General features: G+C 48.8%; 1 protein-coding gene across 1 annotated transcript in view; it reads right to left on the bottom strand.

Moving 5' to 3' along the window:
• The window catches only part of RBM33 (RNA binding motif protein 33), a 139,080-nt gene that overhangs the window by 46,146 nt on the left and 71,459 nt on the right, over positions 1 to 21,475 (bottom strand). Inside the window, 1 exon segment of the mRNA XM_019424900.2 lies at positions 17,212 to 17,270. Coding sequence (XP_019280445.2) covers positions 17,212 to 17,270 — 59 coding nt within the window.

Raw genomic sequence — 21,475 nt, 5'->3', positions numbered from 1 at the left:
TCCCAAGCAGGCTCCCTGCCGTCAGCACAGAGCCCGACATGAGATCATGACCTGAGCGGAAATCGAGAGTCAGACGCTTAACCAACTGAGCCGCCCAGGAGCCCCCGTGGAGATTTTTAAAAGTACCACATTTGCACTTTTTTTGGTGAGGCGTTTCAAGAAAGCCTCACAATTTTTCTTTCACTTCTCCAGAAAGAATTCATTAATTATACATACCATCAAAATAATTTTCACTTAAGAACATCTTGTTCTTTGAAACTCCACCAGTATTTCTCAACTTTTAAAAAAAGTCACACTCCTTCCTCCTAACCTTAAATGTCTAACTCCTTTTCCATCATTTTATTACTAATACTCAGTTGCTCTAAATGTGCCATCACATCACCACTACACTGGAAATACTTTTGCAAACTGCGGTGCCCTTCCTTCTGCCTGTAACCATCTGCGCTACCCGTGACTCCGCGACAACAGCACACAGTGAGCGCAACGGCCTCCGTGAAGAGCTCCAGCTCCAGAAGAGCCCCTTGGGTGCAGATGCGGCCCCTCAGCAGGACTGTCACCACTGGGCCGCTTCTAAGGGAACCGGCCTGGAGAGCTTCGGGGTCCGAGCCAACTCTTGGAGACCCCGGGTCCATCCACGTTCTGAGAATCACGCCACAGGTTTAGAGATCAAGTCACCAAACCCGGGCTGGCGCTAGGGCCACCTGCAGGGAGCCGGCGCGCCTGCCGCGTGCTGGGTGCGGGGCAGCAACGAGGCGGGCCGGGCAGAGGGAGACTCGGGGACGGCCTGGGGAAGTGCCGGGTAGCTGGATTCAGTGTCACTTCTCTTGTATCTCTGGCTGGTCCCGCAGCCCAGGGAGAGCCAGGTCGGGAGGCTGGAGGACGGAGTCAAAGCCCAGGGCCGGGTGTGAACCGAGGCTAAGGTGTCGTCTGCTGCCAACCACTGTGGGAGACACGTCGTGCTACTTACCCAGATGCTCAGCCCCCGCGTCTCTGAGCCGGCATTAAAGACAACCCCCCCAGTGACTACCAACTGCAGGGATTCACACGGACTTAAATAAGCCGCCTTGGTAAAGCCAATGTGAGCCAGTCAAGCATCGATACCGTATGAACGTCTACTTCAGAGGAAGGACCGGTGGGCCCTGGGCCCTGAGCCCACCGGCCGCCTCCGTCCCCTGTGGCTTCCATACCGCACACCGGGCTCTGCAGAGCCCCCGACCACCGGAGCTCACGAAAGCACAGCACGGTGGGAGCGTGCGTCCCATTTCACAGCCCAGGCGACGGAAACTCGGGACACCGTGGTGCCCATGGTGACACCGTTCTGCTGTATTTTTTTTTTTAACCAGAGATTTCAATACTCAAGAAAAACAAGTTAAAAACTCCCACAGGATTCATTTTATTCATAACACAATGAAAATGAAGTAGAGGAAGTTTCAACCCACGACACAAATCTTATCAAAATGACTAGAGCTGGGGATCCTAAAGACCGTATTTTCCCTGGACTTAGATATGGAAATGACAGCCTACGGCCAACTCAGATTTCTGAGTTCTGGAAACCATCACATTATACACAAACTTCCATGTCTCGTATTTCATCCATCTGTATGGAAAACGCTCACTCTATGCTTCTGTCTCGGCCAAAGTGCAAAATCTCTACGGAAAGGCTTCTCCTGAAAGCTACCCTCGGTGTAGAAACTTGGTTCTCTCCTGCCCTACTTCACTCTCTCGCCAGCTGCCGGTCCCGTGCATGGCCCGTGGAGGGACCCCTGCCCCCCGGGCTCCACAGACCACTGAGTATTGCCAGATGAGAGCTGGGATCGCCGAACGTGCGGATTTAACTGTGACTGGCCCATCAGTGTCCCTCAGCAGTTTCTCACCTGCTCCTGCTCTGCGGCTCCCACTGCCCAGGGGCCTCCGCCAGCTTTGTCTCCCCTCCCTCCACCCTCACGTCCCCGTTCTCCGTACCTCCCATCAGTTAAGGTGTCTCCTACCCTGAGCGCACACGGACTCCCAATCCGCGCCCCCTGCCATGCTCCTTGCGGTCCTTTGTGTCCCAGCCGCTTCCGTTCCCCTTCACCTACACCGAATATTCCAGTAGGAATGACGTGCTTGCTGCTAATTTTCGCTGTAACACGACATTTGTCACATTTTTCATTTAAAAAAGAGGAACAGGGGTCCTGGGTGGCTCAGTTGTTAAGCGTCCAACTTTGGCTCAAGTCACGATCTCACAGCTCATGAGTTCGAGCCCCGCGTAGGGCTCTGTGCCGACAGCTCAGAGCCTGGAGCCTGCCTCGGATCCTGTGTCTCCCTCTCTCTCTGCTCATGCTCTGCCTCTGTCTCTCAAAGGTGAATAAACGTTTAAAAAACAATTTAAATAGAAGGAAGGAAATAATGAAGATTAGATCAGAAATAAATGAAACAGAAACTAAAAAAAAAAAAAAATAGAAGAGATCAATGAAATCAGGAGCTGGTTCTTTGAAAAAAACCAACAACATTAATAAACCTTTAGCCAGACTCATAAGGAAAAAGAAAAAAAGGCAGAAAGGACTCAAACAAAATCAGAAATAAAAGAGGAATAGGGTGCCTAGGTGCCTCAGTCAGTTAAGTGTCCGACTTCGGCTCAGGTCATGATCTCACAGCTTGTGAGATCCAGCCCCACATGGGACTCTGTGCGGACAGCTCAGAGCCTGGAGCCTGCTTCGGATCCTGTGTCTCCCTCCCTCTCCGCCCCTCCCCTGCTCATACACATTCTCTCTCTCTCTCTCTCAAAAATAAACAAACATTAACAAAATTAAAAAAAAAAAAAAAAAAAAAAGGAAGAGCGTGCTAAATTATAACCAAGGTCGGAAGTATTACACCACTGATCGTTGACAGCCTTTCATCCTGAACTAAGGTCAGCAAACATCTGGGCCCCTAACTCACTGGCTGTGTCAGTCACTCCTAAGTTAACAAGCTGACCAAAAAAGCACAGACACAGGGAGACAGTGTCAGAAAGGACAGAAAGAATACAGTGTACTTTCTGAGAAAGGGAGTCCTCTGGGGCTCCTTCCCCTTAGCCCTGAGTCCTGTGCTGAGTTCACAGCTGGAAAGCAGCAGCACTCACTGTGAGAACTTTCTCTGAACTCAGAACTGTGTCACCAGTCCCAGCACGGGTAAAGCCAAGTCTCAGCTGGCCAGTGTTCAGAGCCTCTCCCAGAGAGCACTGCCCTCTGCTACATCAGGCAAGCCCACTGCCACCCCATCCCAGCGAGTGACCGCAGGACCCGGTCCCCCAGCATCTACTTCTGCGTCATCCAGTCCTCGAAGGCCGAACGCGGCCCAGATACAGGAGGAAGCCTCGGGGGACTGCTTCTGAAGCTGGCGTCCCTCACCCGGCTGCGTGGAGACCAGCGGCCACTTCTCCTCGCCTTCCGTCCTGATTTTACTGACAACCAGGAGAAGAGGAGAGAGGTTCCTGACTTTTCCGCCCACAAACGCGGCTGTCTTCGTTACTTCGTTTGCGAAGCCCTGATACTTACTGCCACTTTTCTCACTGGGCTCACATCATGCCAGGCTTACTGACAGCTGGAAAGCACTCAGTTTCTTCGGAAACCAGTCACAAGCAATAAATTCCATGACTGTGTCTTACTGCCCCATGGCTGCCCCCGCTGCTGCAGCGGCTCCCAGCAGTGCCGCGCACGCGGCAGCCCAACGAAGCTCTGCACAGCCTCTCCTCCTTCCGTTAGAGAGTTCATTTCAAGTCCTCCAGAGGACAGCTTTTCTCGTTACAGATAAGGCAAAACGTAACTGGAAAAGCAGACTGGGGGACCCCCCGTTACGAGCGGAAGGTCCGCTAACCCGCGATTTTGACTTTGCCACGAGTTGAGATGGGGAAAGTATTCTCAACCCCCTTCGTCCATTTGTAAAAGGAAAGTGACTGAATCGCGAGAATGAACTCAAAGAGAAACTGATGTGCTTAGTTTTCAATAAAAATTTCAAGCTGCCTGAGAACTAGGTACGTTCCTGGGAGATTATTTTAAATATTCACGTTCTAAAGACGCTTGTGGTATTAAACTGAAAATACAGCGGAATCCTAAGTCTTGCCCCTTTGGAATCTTAATATCGTGACGTTCATCTCTTCCCAGACCTTTTCTTCCACCAATTAGCCACGTGCTTGCGGCGTAACCGCCGACAGACACGGGCGCTCAAATGTTGGCGATATCGAACGAGGCCCCCAGATTCTTTCTTCGTCAGTCGTACTGAGCCAGAACTTTAGTCCACCTTCCAGCTGGTCCTCTCTCGGAAAGGCACTAACTAATAGAGGCCGGCCGGGCGGAGGGCAGTGCCGGCGGGTCGGGCTCCCTACCGTGCCCTCCAGCCCTCCCACCACCTAGCAGGCCTCTCAGGGCTCCTCCGTCTTCTCACCTGCAGAAGGCAGGGATACCGACGGTGCCCGTTTCTCGTGGGAGAAGATGAAAGAACGTGTTCGAAGTCCTTACGACAGTACCCAGCAAATAACAAAAGTTCACAGTGCTTGCCACTGTTGTCACTTTTACATGACATTTTTGTAGACAGCACTCCACTCTGTAAACGTAACACAGAGCTGCTGACAAGTGACAGGGCTCCTTATATCCTGCAAGACAGAGCAGCACAGGCCCCCTTCCTGCACTCTCACCCCGGAGTCACAGCGGAAGCCTTCACAGATGAGGCGTCACCACATCCTGGCCACTCCACCTCCGGCCGCAAACCCGCTCCCCTCCTCCCTGCTTCAGCCGGCGGGCCCGTGAGGGGCGAGACCACGGTCCGTCATATTCACATGTGTGTTTTCACACTGGGCACAGAGCCTGGTACAGAGACGCTGATGGGTATTTAATAAATGAATCGACTGCCTATTCCAACCAGCAAGGGAATCCAGCCCCACGTGCTAATCTAAAACGCTACAGCGGGCTGGGCCGCCTAAGTGGCTCAGTGGGTTGAGCGTCCGACTCTGGATTTCAGCTCAGGTCATGATCGCACGGTTATGGGATCAAGCCTAGCATCGGGCTCCGTGCTGATGGTGTGGAGCCTGCTTGGGCCTCTCTCTCTGAAGATAAACATTTAAAAACAAATGAAATAGGGGCGCCTGAGTGGCTCAGTCGGTCGAGCATCCAACTTTGGCGCAGGTCACGATCCTGCGGTCCGTGGGTTCGTGCCCCCCGCGTCGGGCTCTGTGCTGACAGCTCGGAGCCTGGAGCCTGCTTCAGATTCTGTGTCTCCCTCCCTCTCCTCTCTGCCCCTCCCCTGCTCACGCTCTCTCTCAAAAATAAACATTAAAAAACAATTTAAGAACTAAAATTCCAGGGGGGTTAAGCCCTGACTGCCCACGAAGCCCACAGACAGTGGATGGCCGAGCGCCAGGAAGGGCGTGATGGAGGTTGGAACAGACCAAGCTGGACCCTGGGCAGTGAGCCGAGGCTCTGGGCTGAGCAGACTGAGAACAGAGACAGCACACCGGGACCAAAGAGAAGCCAACATCAACAGAACCCGGTCCTCTGACTTAAGCGTAGGACAAAAATCATCTCAACTTGCATCGCCGAGGTGTGGACCCGACAGGGAGCGTGGGATGAGCACGGACTGTTCTCCGACCTGCAACCGCCCCCCAGTGTTCAGAGAGTGCACTTGTTCTCTGAAGGATGGACACGCGATGGGCAGCTTGTGGGATGCACTTCCAACACTGCTGCTAAGGAGCACCGCCCAGGCCTGCTTTCTTCTTGGCTCTGGACCCAACTGAGGAGCCACACACCTGTAAGATGCAGGACACATCTATAAACCACACGGGCACAGGATGACCGGAGTAAGATGGGGGGGAGGACCCGCTTCGCTTCTGCTCGTTTTTGCGCTTCATTATTGCAAAGTAGCACTTAGCAACGATCGCACACCACACACACGACAACAAGGCATTTTTCCAGGGTCCATCCTAAAGTAAACAGATCAACAAGTCGGAACTGTACGTAAGCAGGAAATGCTCATGGACCAGCAAGACACGGTAGAGGCGAGTGTAGAAGCAAAATGCGGATAGGAAAAAACCCAAAGTCATTTGTAAAATATAAACAATGTAAACCAAAGAATATATGCTATAAAAATAAATGACGTTGTCCAGAACTTGAGGTGAGGCTAGATCCATATCCCAAATCTGCCTAAGCTCTGAAGAGAAGGACAGAAATCAGTAAGAAAAAGTGAGTGTAATTATCTTATTATCTTGGTAATGTTGCAGGACCACGGATGCTAGTGAAACATGAAACCTAACCCCGTATTTATGATGGTGTTTGGCTTTATATAAACATAAGCCACCTCCCGCCCCAATGAGGACAGACCGCTGATGCCCACCGTCCGTGCCCACATGTTCCCGAGCACCAGTCAGACCACATTTCACAGTCGGTCCTGCAAGGCAGTGAGGCTGGCGGCGTGACCAAGGTTCAGCAAATGGCACGTGACCGGAAGTGAAGCAGGCCGGTCCCAGACCCGGCCGGTTATACAGGAGTAACTCCCGGTTCGCCCTCTCCCCACCTGACGAGGGGGTCTTGCGGGGCCCAGAGGAGGCAGCCCCGGGGGCAAGGAGAGTGAGAAGTGAACTCTGCAGTGCCGAGCCACCGAGGGCTCGGGACCGCTCAGTCCGTCACCCCACCCCAGCCGGTCCTCCTGTGCCGGACGCTCTGGGGCCGCCACCAGGACCTTTTATGTGCGGGTGCCACGGGCCCCGGCCGTTGCCGTCCTGGCTGACGGGCGCTGTCCCTCCAGGCCTGCCCGTGCAGCCCACGGCCCTCTGCCCCAGGGCAGACGACTCGGAGGTAGGGCTTCTGCTCCAGAGCCCTCCCCCTCAGGGTCAGGCCAGGGCAAGAGCCTTTCCCTGAAAGCACACACCGCAGCCCAGTCCCGCCCCCTTCCTACCTGGCGTCCCCGGCACCCTCACCTAAGCCCGTGCACCCAAATCCCCATCTTGGGCTCTGCTCCCTCTGGCCCAAGGCTCCAGCCCACACTACTGCCACCAGCTGACTCACGGGGCACCTCTACCTTCTCATTCGCTCCCTGTAACGCCCGACGAGGCACGGGGTCTGCTGACAGAAATCCCGAGCATTTAAGTATCTCGCGCACAGTCCAAGGTTAGAAAGTGGCAGAGCCCGGACTGACTCCCGGGTCACCGGCCCCCCCACAGCACATCCACTCACCCACTGTGCTCATGATGAACAGGAAACGGCGGGGAGTAACTTCACTTCCCTTGGTCTGTCTCGGTGTTTTATTACCACGTATGTACATGTCATTGTGTGAGAGAGTGTTTGAGTGCTTTGGAAGTCAAGAAAACCAATAAATACTAAATCAAGTCTAAAGTCAGACAGCCAAGGAAATTCCATGGCTGCCTGAACAGGTAAAAGAAATTAGCAGTTCTTATCTGACCGGCCTATGAGAAATTGATGAAGGCAGCAGGACCAGAGATGCTATCTACAACGCAGAAGAAAGAGATGACTCAAGATGAGTAAGCAAGGGAAATTTCCGGCTTTGGCAGTTTGTCCAAAAGAGTAAGAATGGAAACAGAGGGTTTTTGCGGGTGTAACCTTGAAACCGTAGGTGACACCAGCAAGGTGTGATAAGCTAGGGCAGCCAGGTGGAGGGCAGCGAGTGCCAGGGATGGCCGACTACGGCAGGCCACGCGCGGGGCCGAAAGACACCAGGAGCACACGCTGAGCGGTGCGGCTGAAGGAGGCCGGCACGGGGAAGAGAGAGCTTCACTGGTACCTGCATCAGACCCTACCAGAAAGCAGCCCACCTCCGAGATGCCAAAGCCTGCGTGAGGGCCAGATGGCAGGAAGATTAGAGAAAAGGAGCAGACACCGCAAGACAGATTATTCAAAAAGAAAGTCCACGGCTGGTCCATGAAATAAACCAGAGTGACAACGGTTACTTCTCTGGAGAGACCAGATCCTGGTGGACACAAGGGCGAAACCATCTGGGGAAGACACGTGGGCCCCTCCTCCCCTCCACTTGCCTCAACGGGTAACAGAACCTGAGGGTCTGAACGCTTACGTGAAGTTTAAAACTTTAACGCTTTAAGATCGTAAAATCTTCTGACTGTTATCAGCACTGACTTTCCGGAACAGAAATTTAACAACCAGCAGGCATCTTCAAGCTCACAGTGCCATTTTCCTCACTGGTTTCGATTCCATTTTGAACGTGGATGGATGGCACTTCCTTTCCCTACAGTGACACAACTTAAATTCTGGCCATAAGTTTGAGCCACGTGGAAAAGATTGCTAACTGCCTACCTACTTTACATTCTCACTTCTTCCTGAGTGATACAGGGGCAACGCTGCCCACCTAAAACCCTGAACTTGTCGCAGTGGGCCGGGGGCTCTCGGGAGGCTCACTGGGGGCTGCCTCAGCTGGCACGCACCTTTTGTCCCCCCCTCCTCCTCTTCTGGCCTGCGATTTGAGTAGGAAAAATATAGGTCCCTGATAACACCACAGAACTGCTATCCCAACCCAGAACTTGTTCATTTTTATGCAAGAACACGCCACTTGGTTTAAGTCATTGTTCAAAGAATTTTGTTATGTGCAGCCTCATTCGCATCCTGACTCACCAAGTCAACGTCGTATCTTCTGCAAACACGGTGCCAGGAAACGGGCAGAACAAGTAACTTTTCCTTTAAGGGGTGAGGACACTCAGGTTTACGGAGCTAGAAGCGGACTGGCCCAAGTTACACTGCCCCCACACAGCTCAGGACGAAAATGCACATTTTCAGATTCTTGCTTTTGTTAGCTCTTTCTGCTGTCACACACTGCCGCTGGGACCAGCGTGTCTTCAGCAAGCCACGGCTCCAGTGTGGCATCCACCTCAGAGGCTCTCCTGATGCGAGCATTCATTGAAGAACTTGTAGCGTTTCACGGGTATAAAGGATAATACATTACCAATTCCCTCCACCAAATGCACAATTATTTTAAGACTGTTAGTGAGCTGCGAACACCTCACTTAACAGAACTTTCAGCACTAATTCTCCTGCCTTTTGAAAGAAAAGGCTACCTTAATCCCTCGGCTAATTGCTCTATTTTGCTTTTCTTTCTATCCCTTTAAGAGTCTCAGGTAAAACATTATCATTCTTTCTCATAGAATTCTTACACAAACTGCACTCTGGCATGTTCCGCATCTCTTGTTAATTACATGATGTTATCTGTGTTAATCCTACTCAAGAAGGACTGACAACTTCAACCACAAAAAAAAAAAAAAAGAGCACTCTGCATAAATTGCTTAGCCCAAAGTTAATCGTATAATGCGGAAAAGAAAGAGGTTCTAACAGCTATTGTAGGACTTATCAGCTTCCCTAACAGGGTCAGTCAGTATATTTTAATAAGACTAATTAAATACCTTAACAATGTCATTGAAACTTCATGAATCTTTCAATGAATTACAACCTTCCTTTGCAGCATGTTTTCATTTATCAAGCTCACTTAAAATGCAAAGAACCATATAAGAAACCAACAGACGCTTAAGAACGACTCTCAGCTAATTCTCATTCAATGTGGGTCAAACGCAGAGAATACAGACCACTAGTGACCCCTCGCATAATTAAAATTATACCCTCTATCACAATATTAATCCTCTTACCTCAGTGCTTTCCACAGATCTTTTTTCTTTCAGGTTGTGCCTCGTCTAATACCTACATTCATTTTCTTAAAAGGCGTTTTTGTGTTTAGAGGTGCTTTCTAAACATTTGAAGAAGCCTGTGCCCAGGGTCAGCACTACTCCCCACGCGGACTTGAACGCATGAGGACAACGTGCTGGCTCCAGCAGAGAAACTAGGGCATGTACGACAAAGCAGGACACCTTTAACTTAGAACAAAGTACTGCTCTTGATGAACATACTCGAGACTGTGTACCTACCTTAGTTACACGCTGAAAAGCCACAATGTTATTATCCCTGTCCCTTGCCCCTCCCGTTCTTCCCAAACACCCCACGCAAGCACAGTGCCTGCTCTCCCACAGCACTGTGTCGTGACACTCGCATCTTAAATACAGCTAGGGTCCACTTTAGCAGATCCGGTCATTTTCAGCCAGTTTACTGACATGCGTCTTAGTATTTCGCGAGAAAGGGAGAGGCACACCACGACTGAGACTCCGGCTGCCTTGGTTGCAACCCTACTTCTTGTGCCCCAAAAGACTCAGTTTCCCCATCTGTAAAGTGGAGAAAAGGATACCTTCCTATGGTTGTTGAACACAAGCTCTGAGCAAAAGCTGGAACACAGTAATCACTCAGTAATTTTTTTTTTTTTTTATTTCCCAATGAACTTCAACAGCACGTGCTCCAGGGAGCTGTGTTTCCTCACTCAAAAAAAAAAGTTGGGGCGCCTGGGTGGCTCTGTTGACTGAGTATCTGACTTCAGCTCAGGTCATGATCTCACGGTTCGTGAGTTCGAGCCCCGCGTCAGGCTCTGTGCTGTTAGTTCGGAGCCTGGAGCCTCCTTCAGATTCTGTGTCTCCCTCTCTCTCTCTGCCCCTCTCCTGCTTATGCTCTGTCTCTGTCTCTCAAAACTGAATAAATGTAAAAAAAAAAAAAATAGGGAAAAAAAAAAGAGTGAGTTAAAAAGCAGAAGAGCAGCATCAGCTCTGCCAACTGCAAATGCAGTCTGTGCGCCAAGTCCTCCTCCGCGAGGGCACCTCCCACGCGGGCCATCACTCCCATCTCCCACCAGGGAATGACAACCGTGTTCACACAAAACACCAGACGCAAACGTTTATACCAACTCTCTTCGTAAGAGCCAGAGACTAGCAGTAATCCAAATGTCGAAGGGATAAACGGACTGTGGTACGTCCATTCAGTGGAATAATACCTACCAATAAAAAAAGACAAATCCCTTACAGGTGCAATCTCAAGAGCACTGTGGCGAGGGAAAGCAGCCAGACTCAAAGCAAACATCCCACAGGAGTCCACTCACAGGACATGATTTCAATGAAAGAGAACATGGCGGTTGCCGGGGGGCTCGGCAGGGAAAGGAGTTACCACAGAAGGGGCAGCGCGAGGAAGCCCTCTGAGCGGCAGGACTGCGCGCTCTCTCTCTCTCTCTCTCTCTCAACTGTGGTGAGCACACAACTGAATGCACTTACAAAAACTCACCAGCTTGCACATCAAAAGGAAAAGGACTAAACTGTAAAAATTTTTTAAAACTCTAACTTTTGGGAAGAAATGCTTTCAGGTCCTTTATAATAAAATAGGGCCTCTTTCAAAGTGTATCTTAAAAATGCATTTCAACAACTGGAGCACCTGGGTGGCTCAGTCAGTTAAGCATCTGACTCGATCTCAGCTCGGGTCACGATCTCACGGTTGCGAGTTCAAGCCCCGCATCGGGCTCTGCGCTGACAGTACGGGGCCTGCTTGGGACACTCTATCCCTGTCTCTCTGCCCCTCCCCCACTTATGTATGCATAAGCTCTCGCTCTCAAAATAAATAAGCATTTAAACAAATGCATTTCAACAGCACTACAGGTCTTCAAAGACTCAGGGGAAAATAAATTTTAAAATAAAAACCGGTGTGCTTTGTAGGACACGTCGATAAAAACAGGCCATAAAGACTTTCTTGGCACACGTAGGAGGTTCTAAGACTGAAAATGTGTGTTCTTGTCAACAACACATTGGCCACATTACCACTTTACAGACTGGCAAACCGCACTCCGTTTAAGTCTACTATTTATGAAAGGGTGTGGGAACGGTTTTCATTTCAACGTGGACGGTTTTAACGTGGCCAAAAACTCAACAAAACTGTGTAACTTTCACGATGTGGCTTACTGGCTCACTTAACTGTACGAGAAACCCACTTCCTATGACTTGAGCAAGTGCTCCCAGGTCTCTGAGGTCTCTCTGCGCGGACCCCCACCCACCCCCTCTCTGCCCGGCACACAGCGTATGCCGGCAGGACAGCGAGTCGACGGGGTGCAGGATCTCATCGCCGCCATACTTACTGGCTGTTACCGTGGTGTTTAGCTGTTCCTCCTACTGCTGCAGATGGGAATTCATTGATATGATTAAATTTGATGGTATGATAATGTATGGTAATCACGATTAATCAGAAACCCACCAGCAAACGGGGGATGTTGGGTATTATGTCACCTGCATTTTAAACTGCATTCTCTCCTTGCGAGCCTGACGACATTTGACAGCTGGAAGGCTCTCATCCCACACTCGCCTGCTACTACTCATAGATCTGATAAGAGAAAATGCCCATCATTCCTTCCCGATCTTAAGTGCTAATAATTACACGGCATTGCAGGCAAGTTGTAAAAACAGTTAGGGGTTCAAAAGAAAGACTGGAATAAAGTCTAGATTCACATCTGCAAGGGCTCTAATCAGAGAGAAATGGAATTGGAGGCAGCAGTCTCATCAAACATGATTTGCATGAAATGCCACATAAAACACATCCAGGACGTTGTCAATCAGCAGCACCTGATACCACACGCGTGCTCCACGGGCACAGGGCTCCCTGGGACCTACCTGCACGGCACTGTCACTGCACAGTAAGCACAGATGGAAATCGAAACCTAAAAACGAACGTGATTGCTCGGAAGACTAGTTGAAACTTATCAGCAGTCTTTTTTTTAAACATGATATTTAGTTTTAATTCAAACCAGAGTCCCTGAGAAATTATTCAGCAGCCAAAGCACTTGGTATTGAAGTGGCTACCCTGAAATACCAGCATTCACCCAGTACATCGATTCAGAATCAATGACTGAATAGGTGTTTAAAACCCCCTCGGTCAAGAATCTTTACAACGTGCGTCACTCGGGGTTTAGCCATACGCTTAAAAACAGCAATTGCACGACACCTAATACAAATTAGGTCAGCAAAATCTCAAAGCGACACCTTCAAATATTATCAACCGACATTCTAGTGTTACTTCTCTAAGTGGGCAAACATTAAAAACAATAAACATCACTTCGAGGATAAATACGTAACTGGACAATATACTTATGGGCCAAGAAAAGACTCCAAACTTTCCATCGGTGACAAAAACGTCAGCCTTCGTGGAAAGGGACACCAATCAGACTAACGAGTAAAACAAAGAGCCTTTGAAAACGAGCACAGAATTCACAGACACAAAGACAGGCACTCACCCGCAGGGCGGTGCACCAGCGTCCCGACCCCACCGCCCACCAACACCACGAAAGGAAACCACGACCGTCTGTGGGGCAACACTCGAGCCTTCACACGAGCGAAAATGCTTCACGAGAGGAGACGGACGGTAGGCGGCTGGGCGGCAAGACCGGACGGAGCACGAGAGCTGGGGCGGAGGGAGGGACGGCCAGCGGCGGCTCCTGTGCCCATCAGCTCCTGTGAGTGGCCACTGCTCCGACGGCTGAGACGCATTTTACACGTGGCAGAGTCACATCGCGGGACAAAAATGAGGACAGGACGAAGAGGATTCGTTCTCTGATGACGCTACCAACCGAGTTATGTTTATATTTCAAACAAAGGTTCAGAAGGCCGACTGGAAAAAAGAAAACAGTCTGGGAATTAAAGTTTGGGACAGGAAATGTTCTAGAGCACAGCACTAACAGCTGTGTCCGTGGCTAAAATTAAATACGCGGATCTGATTCTTAGGTGGAAACCTAAATTACAAAGCACATCACCGAATTCCATAAACGAGGGAACCGGGGGTGGGGGTTGGGAGGGGGGGCAGCCCATCGAGACACCAAGACGGACACGACCACAGAAAGGCACCTCGATGTCAAGAGCTAAAACGGTATTTTCCAAAAAGATCAAACATAGGGAAGCTTTTCTTACGATATTTGTTACTTTGACATTCAAATCTTTGCTTTAAAAACTGTTTAAATTCCCTGAATAAAATTCATCAACAGGACAGAAAGATATTAGTTTTGCTACTACATCAAGCATAGCTAAGAATACCATATTCTGGCCCAAGATTTTAGTTTTTAAAAATAATTTTAACGAATCCTATGAAAAATTGGTTTAATATTAGGCTGTCTAGAGTTCTGATTTTTTTAATTAAAAATTCAAGGTATTATCACTTAATACAATTTGTAGGCATACCACTTCTAAATTAAGAGTCTCTCAAGGTTTCATAAAATTGTCAAACAAAATGGACTTCTAAGAAAGTAAAGCTTGCCACTGTTGGGGAAGAGAAGGAATCCCTCAGCATTAATACTGACTGGACACTAACTCCTTTAAAACTTGGAAATCTAGGGGTGCCTGGGTGGCTCAGTCGGTTCACTGTCCACCCGACTTCGGCTCAGGTCACGATCTCAGGGTTCACGGGTTCGCTGAAGCCCTGCGTCAAGCTCGGAGCTGTCACCTGGAGCCTCCTTCGGGTTCTGCGTCTCCCTCTCTCTCTGCCCCTCCTCCTCTGCTGGCGCCCTGCCCCGCCCCCTCACAAATAAAATAAAACGTTAAAAAAAATTAAAACTTGGAAATCTAGCGTTACTTCGACTGACTGCCTTGTTTACTCTTTCGTCCGTCAGGTAGAGCTTAATTCCTATACACTTATATACGTAAATGAGCATGATATAATGCACATTATGTATCAATGAAAACAAGTAAAAAATTAAATAACACAACGCCTCTCTACACAACTCATTTTATGTAGGGTTCATCATTACCTGAATCAGTAGACTTCCTCGGCACACAAAAAGATCTGAATCACAGAAATGTAGTGAGCAAAGGGAAGTTCACTGTAATCTCGTCTCTCCCCAGCCTAAGCTCCTCTAATGAACCCCCACTGTCCCCAGGACAGGTGGCGCTCCTACCGACAGCTTCATACCGCTCGCTCGTGTTTCAGGACAACCCGACCCGTGTCTGCAGATCAACTTCTGCACGGAGTCCTACTCCTCCTGTGCCCAGGAGAACTGGCCGAGCCCTGGGCCTTGTTCACGGAAGTGTGGATGCAGAGTGACTGAACGAGTGACACGGCAATCCTATACTGAGTTACAAGACTACAGGAACTTCACTTAGCTCACATTTCTGTGATTCAGATCTTTTTTGTGTGCCAAGGAAGTCTATGATTCAAAGAGACTCCATGAGGATTCTGAAGTCAGGTTTCCAAATGCGAATGTTATATCAACGGGGAGGGGTTCTGATTTTTTTTTTTTTAATTTTTAAGTAATTTCTACACCCAACATGGGGTTCAAACTCACAACACTGAAATCAAGTCACACGCTTCAACGACTGGGCAAATCAGGCGCCCCACCTCAAGTGTATTTTTTAAAAACAGATTCCACATCTGATTACTTTCCCTAAGGAAGATTGATTACAGAAATAAGAGCAGGGCATTTTCAAGACCATAAGTTCACCGTAAATTCAGCTTAAGATCTAGCATTTGGGGCTTAAAGAAAGACACAATACACACTAAATAACGATAAATAACTGAGCTAAAGAAAAATCTCTCCTCTCATATCACACACATGACTAATCTGTACCCAACTATTTCCTAGAGCCCATACATACTTTCCATCTCAAAAACAGTAACAAAACAAAATTGACATGTTGCAGAAACTCTTCCAAAAGCAATTCAACAGTACTCACTACCCTCAGCGCCCTGTAACAGTACTCACGACCCTCAGAGTACTATATATAACTTAAATATACATTCAGTTTCAGGGTGCCCAGCCGGCTCAGTCAGTGGAGCTTGTGACTCTTGATCTGGTGGTTGTAGGTCCAAGCCCCATGTTGTGTTTAGAGATTACTTAGAAATAAAATCTTTAAAAAATAAATTAATAAGTTCAATTTACATAGAAACGGTCTCCTATTATCCGCTTATAATATCCTCCAGTATTATGCACTTTGCTTCTTGTAGGAGAGGATACAATCACATTTGCACAATTGAAAAATACAAGGAGTGCCTGGGTGGCTCAGTCAGTTAAGCGTCCGACTTCGGCTCAGGTCATGATCTCACGGTTTGTGGGTTCGAGGCCCGCATCGGGCTCTGTGCTGACAGCTCAGAGCCTGGAGCCCGCTTCAGATTCTGTGTCTCCCCATCTCTCTGCCCCACCCCTGCTCATGCTCTGTCTCTCTCTGTCTCAAAAACAAACAGAAACATTTTAAAAAAAAATTTTTTTTTAAAGAAAAATACAAGTAGATGAAAACTGCAATTACTCTAATTTTATGTTAGTAAACATTTTTATAAAAATATCAATTACATACAATATTGCTGTTTTTAACTAGCTTTTAGAACGTTATGGGTCACTCAAAGGAAAAATTAGTTAATATAAGGGAATAAAACCGGTAAGAATCCGTTATAGAAACCATGCCATAATTCATAAAAAACTACAAATCAAAGAGGTTTCTAAAAAATACTCTGAATTTTAACTACTGATTGTATTTTTGAATAATCATCTGCCTATACACCTAGAACCTTCATTAAAACCTTTCTGTTAAGTGCCTTCTATAAATATGCTATCTACTTAAGTATCAAAGGTGGAGTCAAATACATCTTTTAGATATTTCCTGAAAATCAGATTTAGTCTCAACAAAACTACATCTGTTTTACACACAAACAATATTAAAATTTTATGGTCCAGTCCATTTTTCTTCAACATTGGTTTTACAAAGAACATATCTTCCTTGATTTAATGAAACCAAGAACTAACGACAACTCTAACCCAAAACTCAGATAGAACAATTTACTTAAACAGATACATTATTTAATGGACGTTATTCTTCTGGTTAGGATAAGCAAGGAAAGCACACTGCAAAGCGTGGAGTGGGAGAATGTGTGTGTTCTTTCAAAGAAAGTTGAAAGAGAAAAACCTTCATTTTAAAATATAAAACCAATAGTTCATTAAGACTTTTGAGATTTGGGGTTTTTTTAAACAAGCAGAGTTCTCATGAGTATTCCCTAGAATCTCACACACGTACACAACTTCACACGTGTGTGCATGCACGTGTATGTGCACACACACACTCAAGGCCCTTTCTCACTGAACACAAGGCAATAATGAAATCAAAATTCATAGTCTTTACCGTGAAAAGCATTGCATGATGATCCTAATTCAACAATTTTACAGTTAAACCAAATTAATTCCATTCTCAAAACTCCATTGGCGTGTAAGCTGTTAACAAACATCTCCCACTACAAAAACCACTGTCAGTATTTACAAACCTCGACACTTATTTTGGTTGGAACCACCTGTATTTGCTGCATTAGTACCTCTTAGTAAACGCATGCTCACCCCCTCAGACCAGGAGGAGCAGCTGCTACTCACAGGGAATCTCTGCGGCCCCACAGCAGGTCTCGGCTGGCTGGGAACTGGCAGCAAGGGCACTGTGGAAAAACACCTTTTGTTACAAACACGGTTCACTTCACAAACAGACCCACCAAAAAAGAAATACACCAAGTCTAGTATAAAACATGCATCATGCGTCAGTTACATGTAACATATGACGTTTACACTTAAGCTAAGTGCTTAGTGTTTTACAAGCCCATAAAAGGGAAAGAGAAAGCAGGACGCTTGTCCCCATACAACAGCATACGCAGAAGCTTCAATTTCAACAGGGAATTTCTATTTAGAATTAAAATGTTTTGCAATGAGAGAAGAGATTACTCCTCTAAAATAAAAAACGGCTTTTGTGTTTCACATCCATATCCAAGTTATCCAGACTATCTAATCCAATTACATTTTCTGACTCCAATCAAATACAAATTCAAATCTAAATCCTCCAGAATCATGAAAAAGAGGGAGGGAGGGAGGGAGGGAGGGAGGGAGGGAGAGGAGGGAGGCAGAGAAAGGAAAACACACATACCCATGGTACTGTTACAAAGAACAATCTATTAAACAATCTCCTATGCCAAGATTTTGTTTGTTTTTGGTTTGTGTTTTTAAACAAGCAGAACACTCCAACAGATCTACCAGAAGAACATGAAATCACGTAATTCTAAAACAGACATTTTATCGAAGGGAAGAAGCCACATGTTATACCCTGGGGCTAAATCAGATATGTTTACACTATTTAAAAGGTATGTTACGCTGAACTTGATTTTGAAGGGGGAAAAAAAACACCGCCAGAGCAGGGACTGCTACAGGGTAGTGTGCTGCATTTTTCATTAAAATGTGCAGCCAGATACACCTAGTAAGCTCTCAGGTTGTCGGGTGTCATGGGCTGAGTTGTGCCCCCCTCCCCAAATGCATATGCTGAAGTCTCCACCCCTAGTACCTCAAAACGGGACCGCGTCTGGGCAAGGGGCCTTCAAAGAGGGGCGTAAGGAAAAAGGAGGTCATGTGGGTGGGCCTGGATCCAGTATGACTGGTGTCCTTGTAAGAGAACAGACCACAGACACACACACAGAACCGGCTACGTGAGGATACAGAGAAAATAATGGTAGTAATAGTAACATCACATACCACATTTTTAGTTTAAGAAACGTCTGGTGCATGAGAAATACACTTTTCCAATGACTTTAAAATTGGAACGATAAGATAAATTTTATTTCCTATAAATACTCAAGGAACTCTATATATTAAGACTTATGGTGAGGGTCATACTTCCACACGTCCAATTTAAAGTAATAGTGTGGGGTCACCTGGGTGGCTCAGTCGACTAAGCGTCCGACTTCGGCTCAGGTCACGATCTCGCGGCTCATGGGTTCAAGCCCCACATCAGGCTCTGTGCTGTCAGCACGAAGCCTGGAGCCTGCTTCGGATCCTCTGTCTCCCTCTCCCTAGGCCCCTCCCCTGCTTGCTCACTCTCAATCTCTCTCGAAAATAAATATATCTATATTTATATTGTGTGTGACAGAAAGAAACTTACTTCAATAAAATGCAAAATGGCACAAGTCCTTCTGCTCCTTGAAAGCCTAATCCAATGAGTCAAAACTTCAAAATGAGAGGAGGTCAATTTGAGAGACTTTACGTAAAATAGGATGCAGCCCCCAACTCTATACAGCCTCCTACAAGGCACTGGGGGATAAATCGGTTTATCTAGGGCAAAATATGAGATTGTGAAATGGAGGAAGAAACAACTAGAGTATCTCTGACCTCAAAAGATTATAATGAAAGTGTAGAAGAAACTACGTATTAAACAACATAAAGACGATGGTTTGAAAATTAAGTGCCAAATACAAAGGACCCAGACTTTCAAGCCTATGTGCCACTTATTTTTAAACTTCGGATTTAAACATCAATTCCTATCGGATACCCAGATACCTACAATACAGTGAAAAGATTAAAAAATGTAAGTCTCTTTAACCATCTCCGGGGAGAAATCTGATTATAATTAACAGATTCCTTACACAGAAGCCTTCTTTTTAGCTGGCCTTTTTTTTTCTTTTTAGTAAACGGTAAAAAGCAACAAAAAAGAAAGAAGGGAAAAAGAATAAAAGTTAATAGAGGAGCACATCTGAGAACAGGTGATCAGAAACCCAGCGTGGAGAGGAGGCCTTGGTTTGCCAAGTGTCCCTCGGGAGCTCCGTGGTCCCCCGGGGCTCAAAAGCAGACAGGCACTTCCACCAGCTGCCTTCCTCTGCACCATGAGCACAAGATAACTGAGAACTTGCACTGCTAGCAGAACCTTGACCTTGGAATATCTGATATTTAACCTTTTCCTTTCTATTGACTAAACTGATTTAAGTTTTTGATTCATTACAACAGTTTTTAATAGGGTAAAGGCTGGAAAACAAGTTAAATTTCCATCAAAACTGGTTAATTATAATATGGTGGAACACCCCTCACCCTTGAGAATATGCACCATGAGGAAAAGATGTGCTTACGCTGTCACTTTCTCACGTGCCTTCCAACGGCCTAAGTCTCCGAGAACACAGGGCTACTCTACGTCCCACGCACAGCAGACGGCCTTGCCCTCTGGGAAGAGCCGTGGTTTCTACTTAAGCTCACTCGCTCACACTGAACGGACCATTCTTCGACGGTGTTCTGCGGGTACGCCAAGCTGGCAGTCTCGCTCTCTCCCCACGCGGGCGTATCTCAAGATCGAAGGTGCCGGCTCTGTGGCACCCAGCTTCGCGTGGAAACTCTTCGGCTGGTTCTGAGCGCTGAAAAACTACCGTCAGAAAGCTGACCTTCTATCTGCCGAATCAGGAGCCGTGCGGTGCGAGGCCTGCACGGTCAGGCTGCTAACCGTGAGGCACGCGACTTTCCTACCTGAGGACACCTTGGGGTTTCCTTAGGGCTTCCCAGTCTGCGCGTCTCACACTAGCGATTTTTATCAGGCTGAAGAGAATCTGTGCACCTTGCCACCTGCCAGGTCTGCGCTCAGCAGACACGAGGAAATACACGAAAACGGACGCGACCTCAGGAGAACCGTTCCGACAAAGCAGACCGACGGCAGCTGCCTGCCTTGGGAAGCCGCTGTGGGAAGGGCTCCGGTACTGAGCCGTCCTCCCCCCTCCCACGGGCACAGCTGCCGGAGGAGCCGCGGTGGCGCGCTAGGCACGGGGGCCACCGCGCTTCAGTGCCTCGAGGGCGCAGAACGCGGGCGGAGGCCGCCGAGAGATCCCAATGGAAGGTGGGGGCGGGCGGAGGGTCGGTCGGGGGTCAGGGACGGGCTTGGACTCTGCCTCCCTGGCGTATGAAACAAGAGCAGTCTCCCGTAAGGCGGACCCCACGCCCTAGGCCAGCCTGCCCCCGTCACTAACACCGACGTCGCTCCGAGGGCACAGCACAGTCTCAGAGCACCTCCGGGCCGCTGGCCTCCTCCCACACATCAAGTCCTATCTTGGGCTTCTTTCCCCAACTTCTGGAACTCTGGGATCCCGAGCGCAGCGTCAGCAGAACGCGCGGTGGCCTCAGCCCTCCCCGTCGCTCGAAGGGAAGCAGAACGCTCCCAGAGACGGGCCACCTTCCTCCCGCGGGAGGGCGGGGTCCTTCGCGGCCATCAGTGCTGTTTCGGAGCCCGGCGTGGGAGCTCACGGCGTCAGGGGAGTCACACGCCACGCCCGCTGCTGTCGGGCTCCCGTGTCCCGGAGCTCAGCTCCCGTCCCACCACTGCCTCCGGCGCCGGCCGGCTCCTTCGTCTTGGCAGAGGCCGTGCTTCCTGCACCCTGCCTCTTGGGTCCCTGACTGCGGTCCCTCCACCTCACTGCGGCCACATCCAAGGCCCGGTCACGGTCAGTGACCCGCCTTCCCACAGTCCCTACGCAGCCCCTCCTGCGTCCCAGACAGTGACTCCACCTCCCTTCACTCGTTACGCGCAACGCCACCCTCTACTGCTCTGTCGACACCTCGACTCCAGCGAACGCGACGCTGTGTCCACGCCACCCCACCACGCTGCGGCCTGACCCCGGGCTCACCACCGCCCAGCTTACCACCCGGCACCCCTACCTGCCACGCCCCGCACATCCACTCCTCTACTCCCCTGGAGGGGGACTCCGCGTCTCCTCTCCCCGCCTCAGACCTGCGACGTTCCCTCACCCCCACCTCGTGGCTCTTCGCTCCTTCCAGCCTGCCCACGTCAGGGAAGAGCTCCAAGACCCCTCCACCGCTCCGCCCCCCACACCCCTGCACGGCCCCCCCCCCC

This window comes from Panthera pardus, unplaced genomic scaffold, assembly GCF_024362965.1.
Source record: "Panthera pardus isolate Hobbes unplaced genomic scaffold, ASM2436296v1 HiC_scaffold_9, whole genome shotgun sequence".
Classification (NCBI taxonomy): Eukaryota; Metazoa; Chordata; class Mammalia; order Carnivora; family Felidae; genus Panthera; species Panthera pardus.
This window is presented reverse-complemented; position numbering and strand designations above follow the sequence as displayed.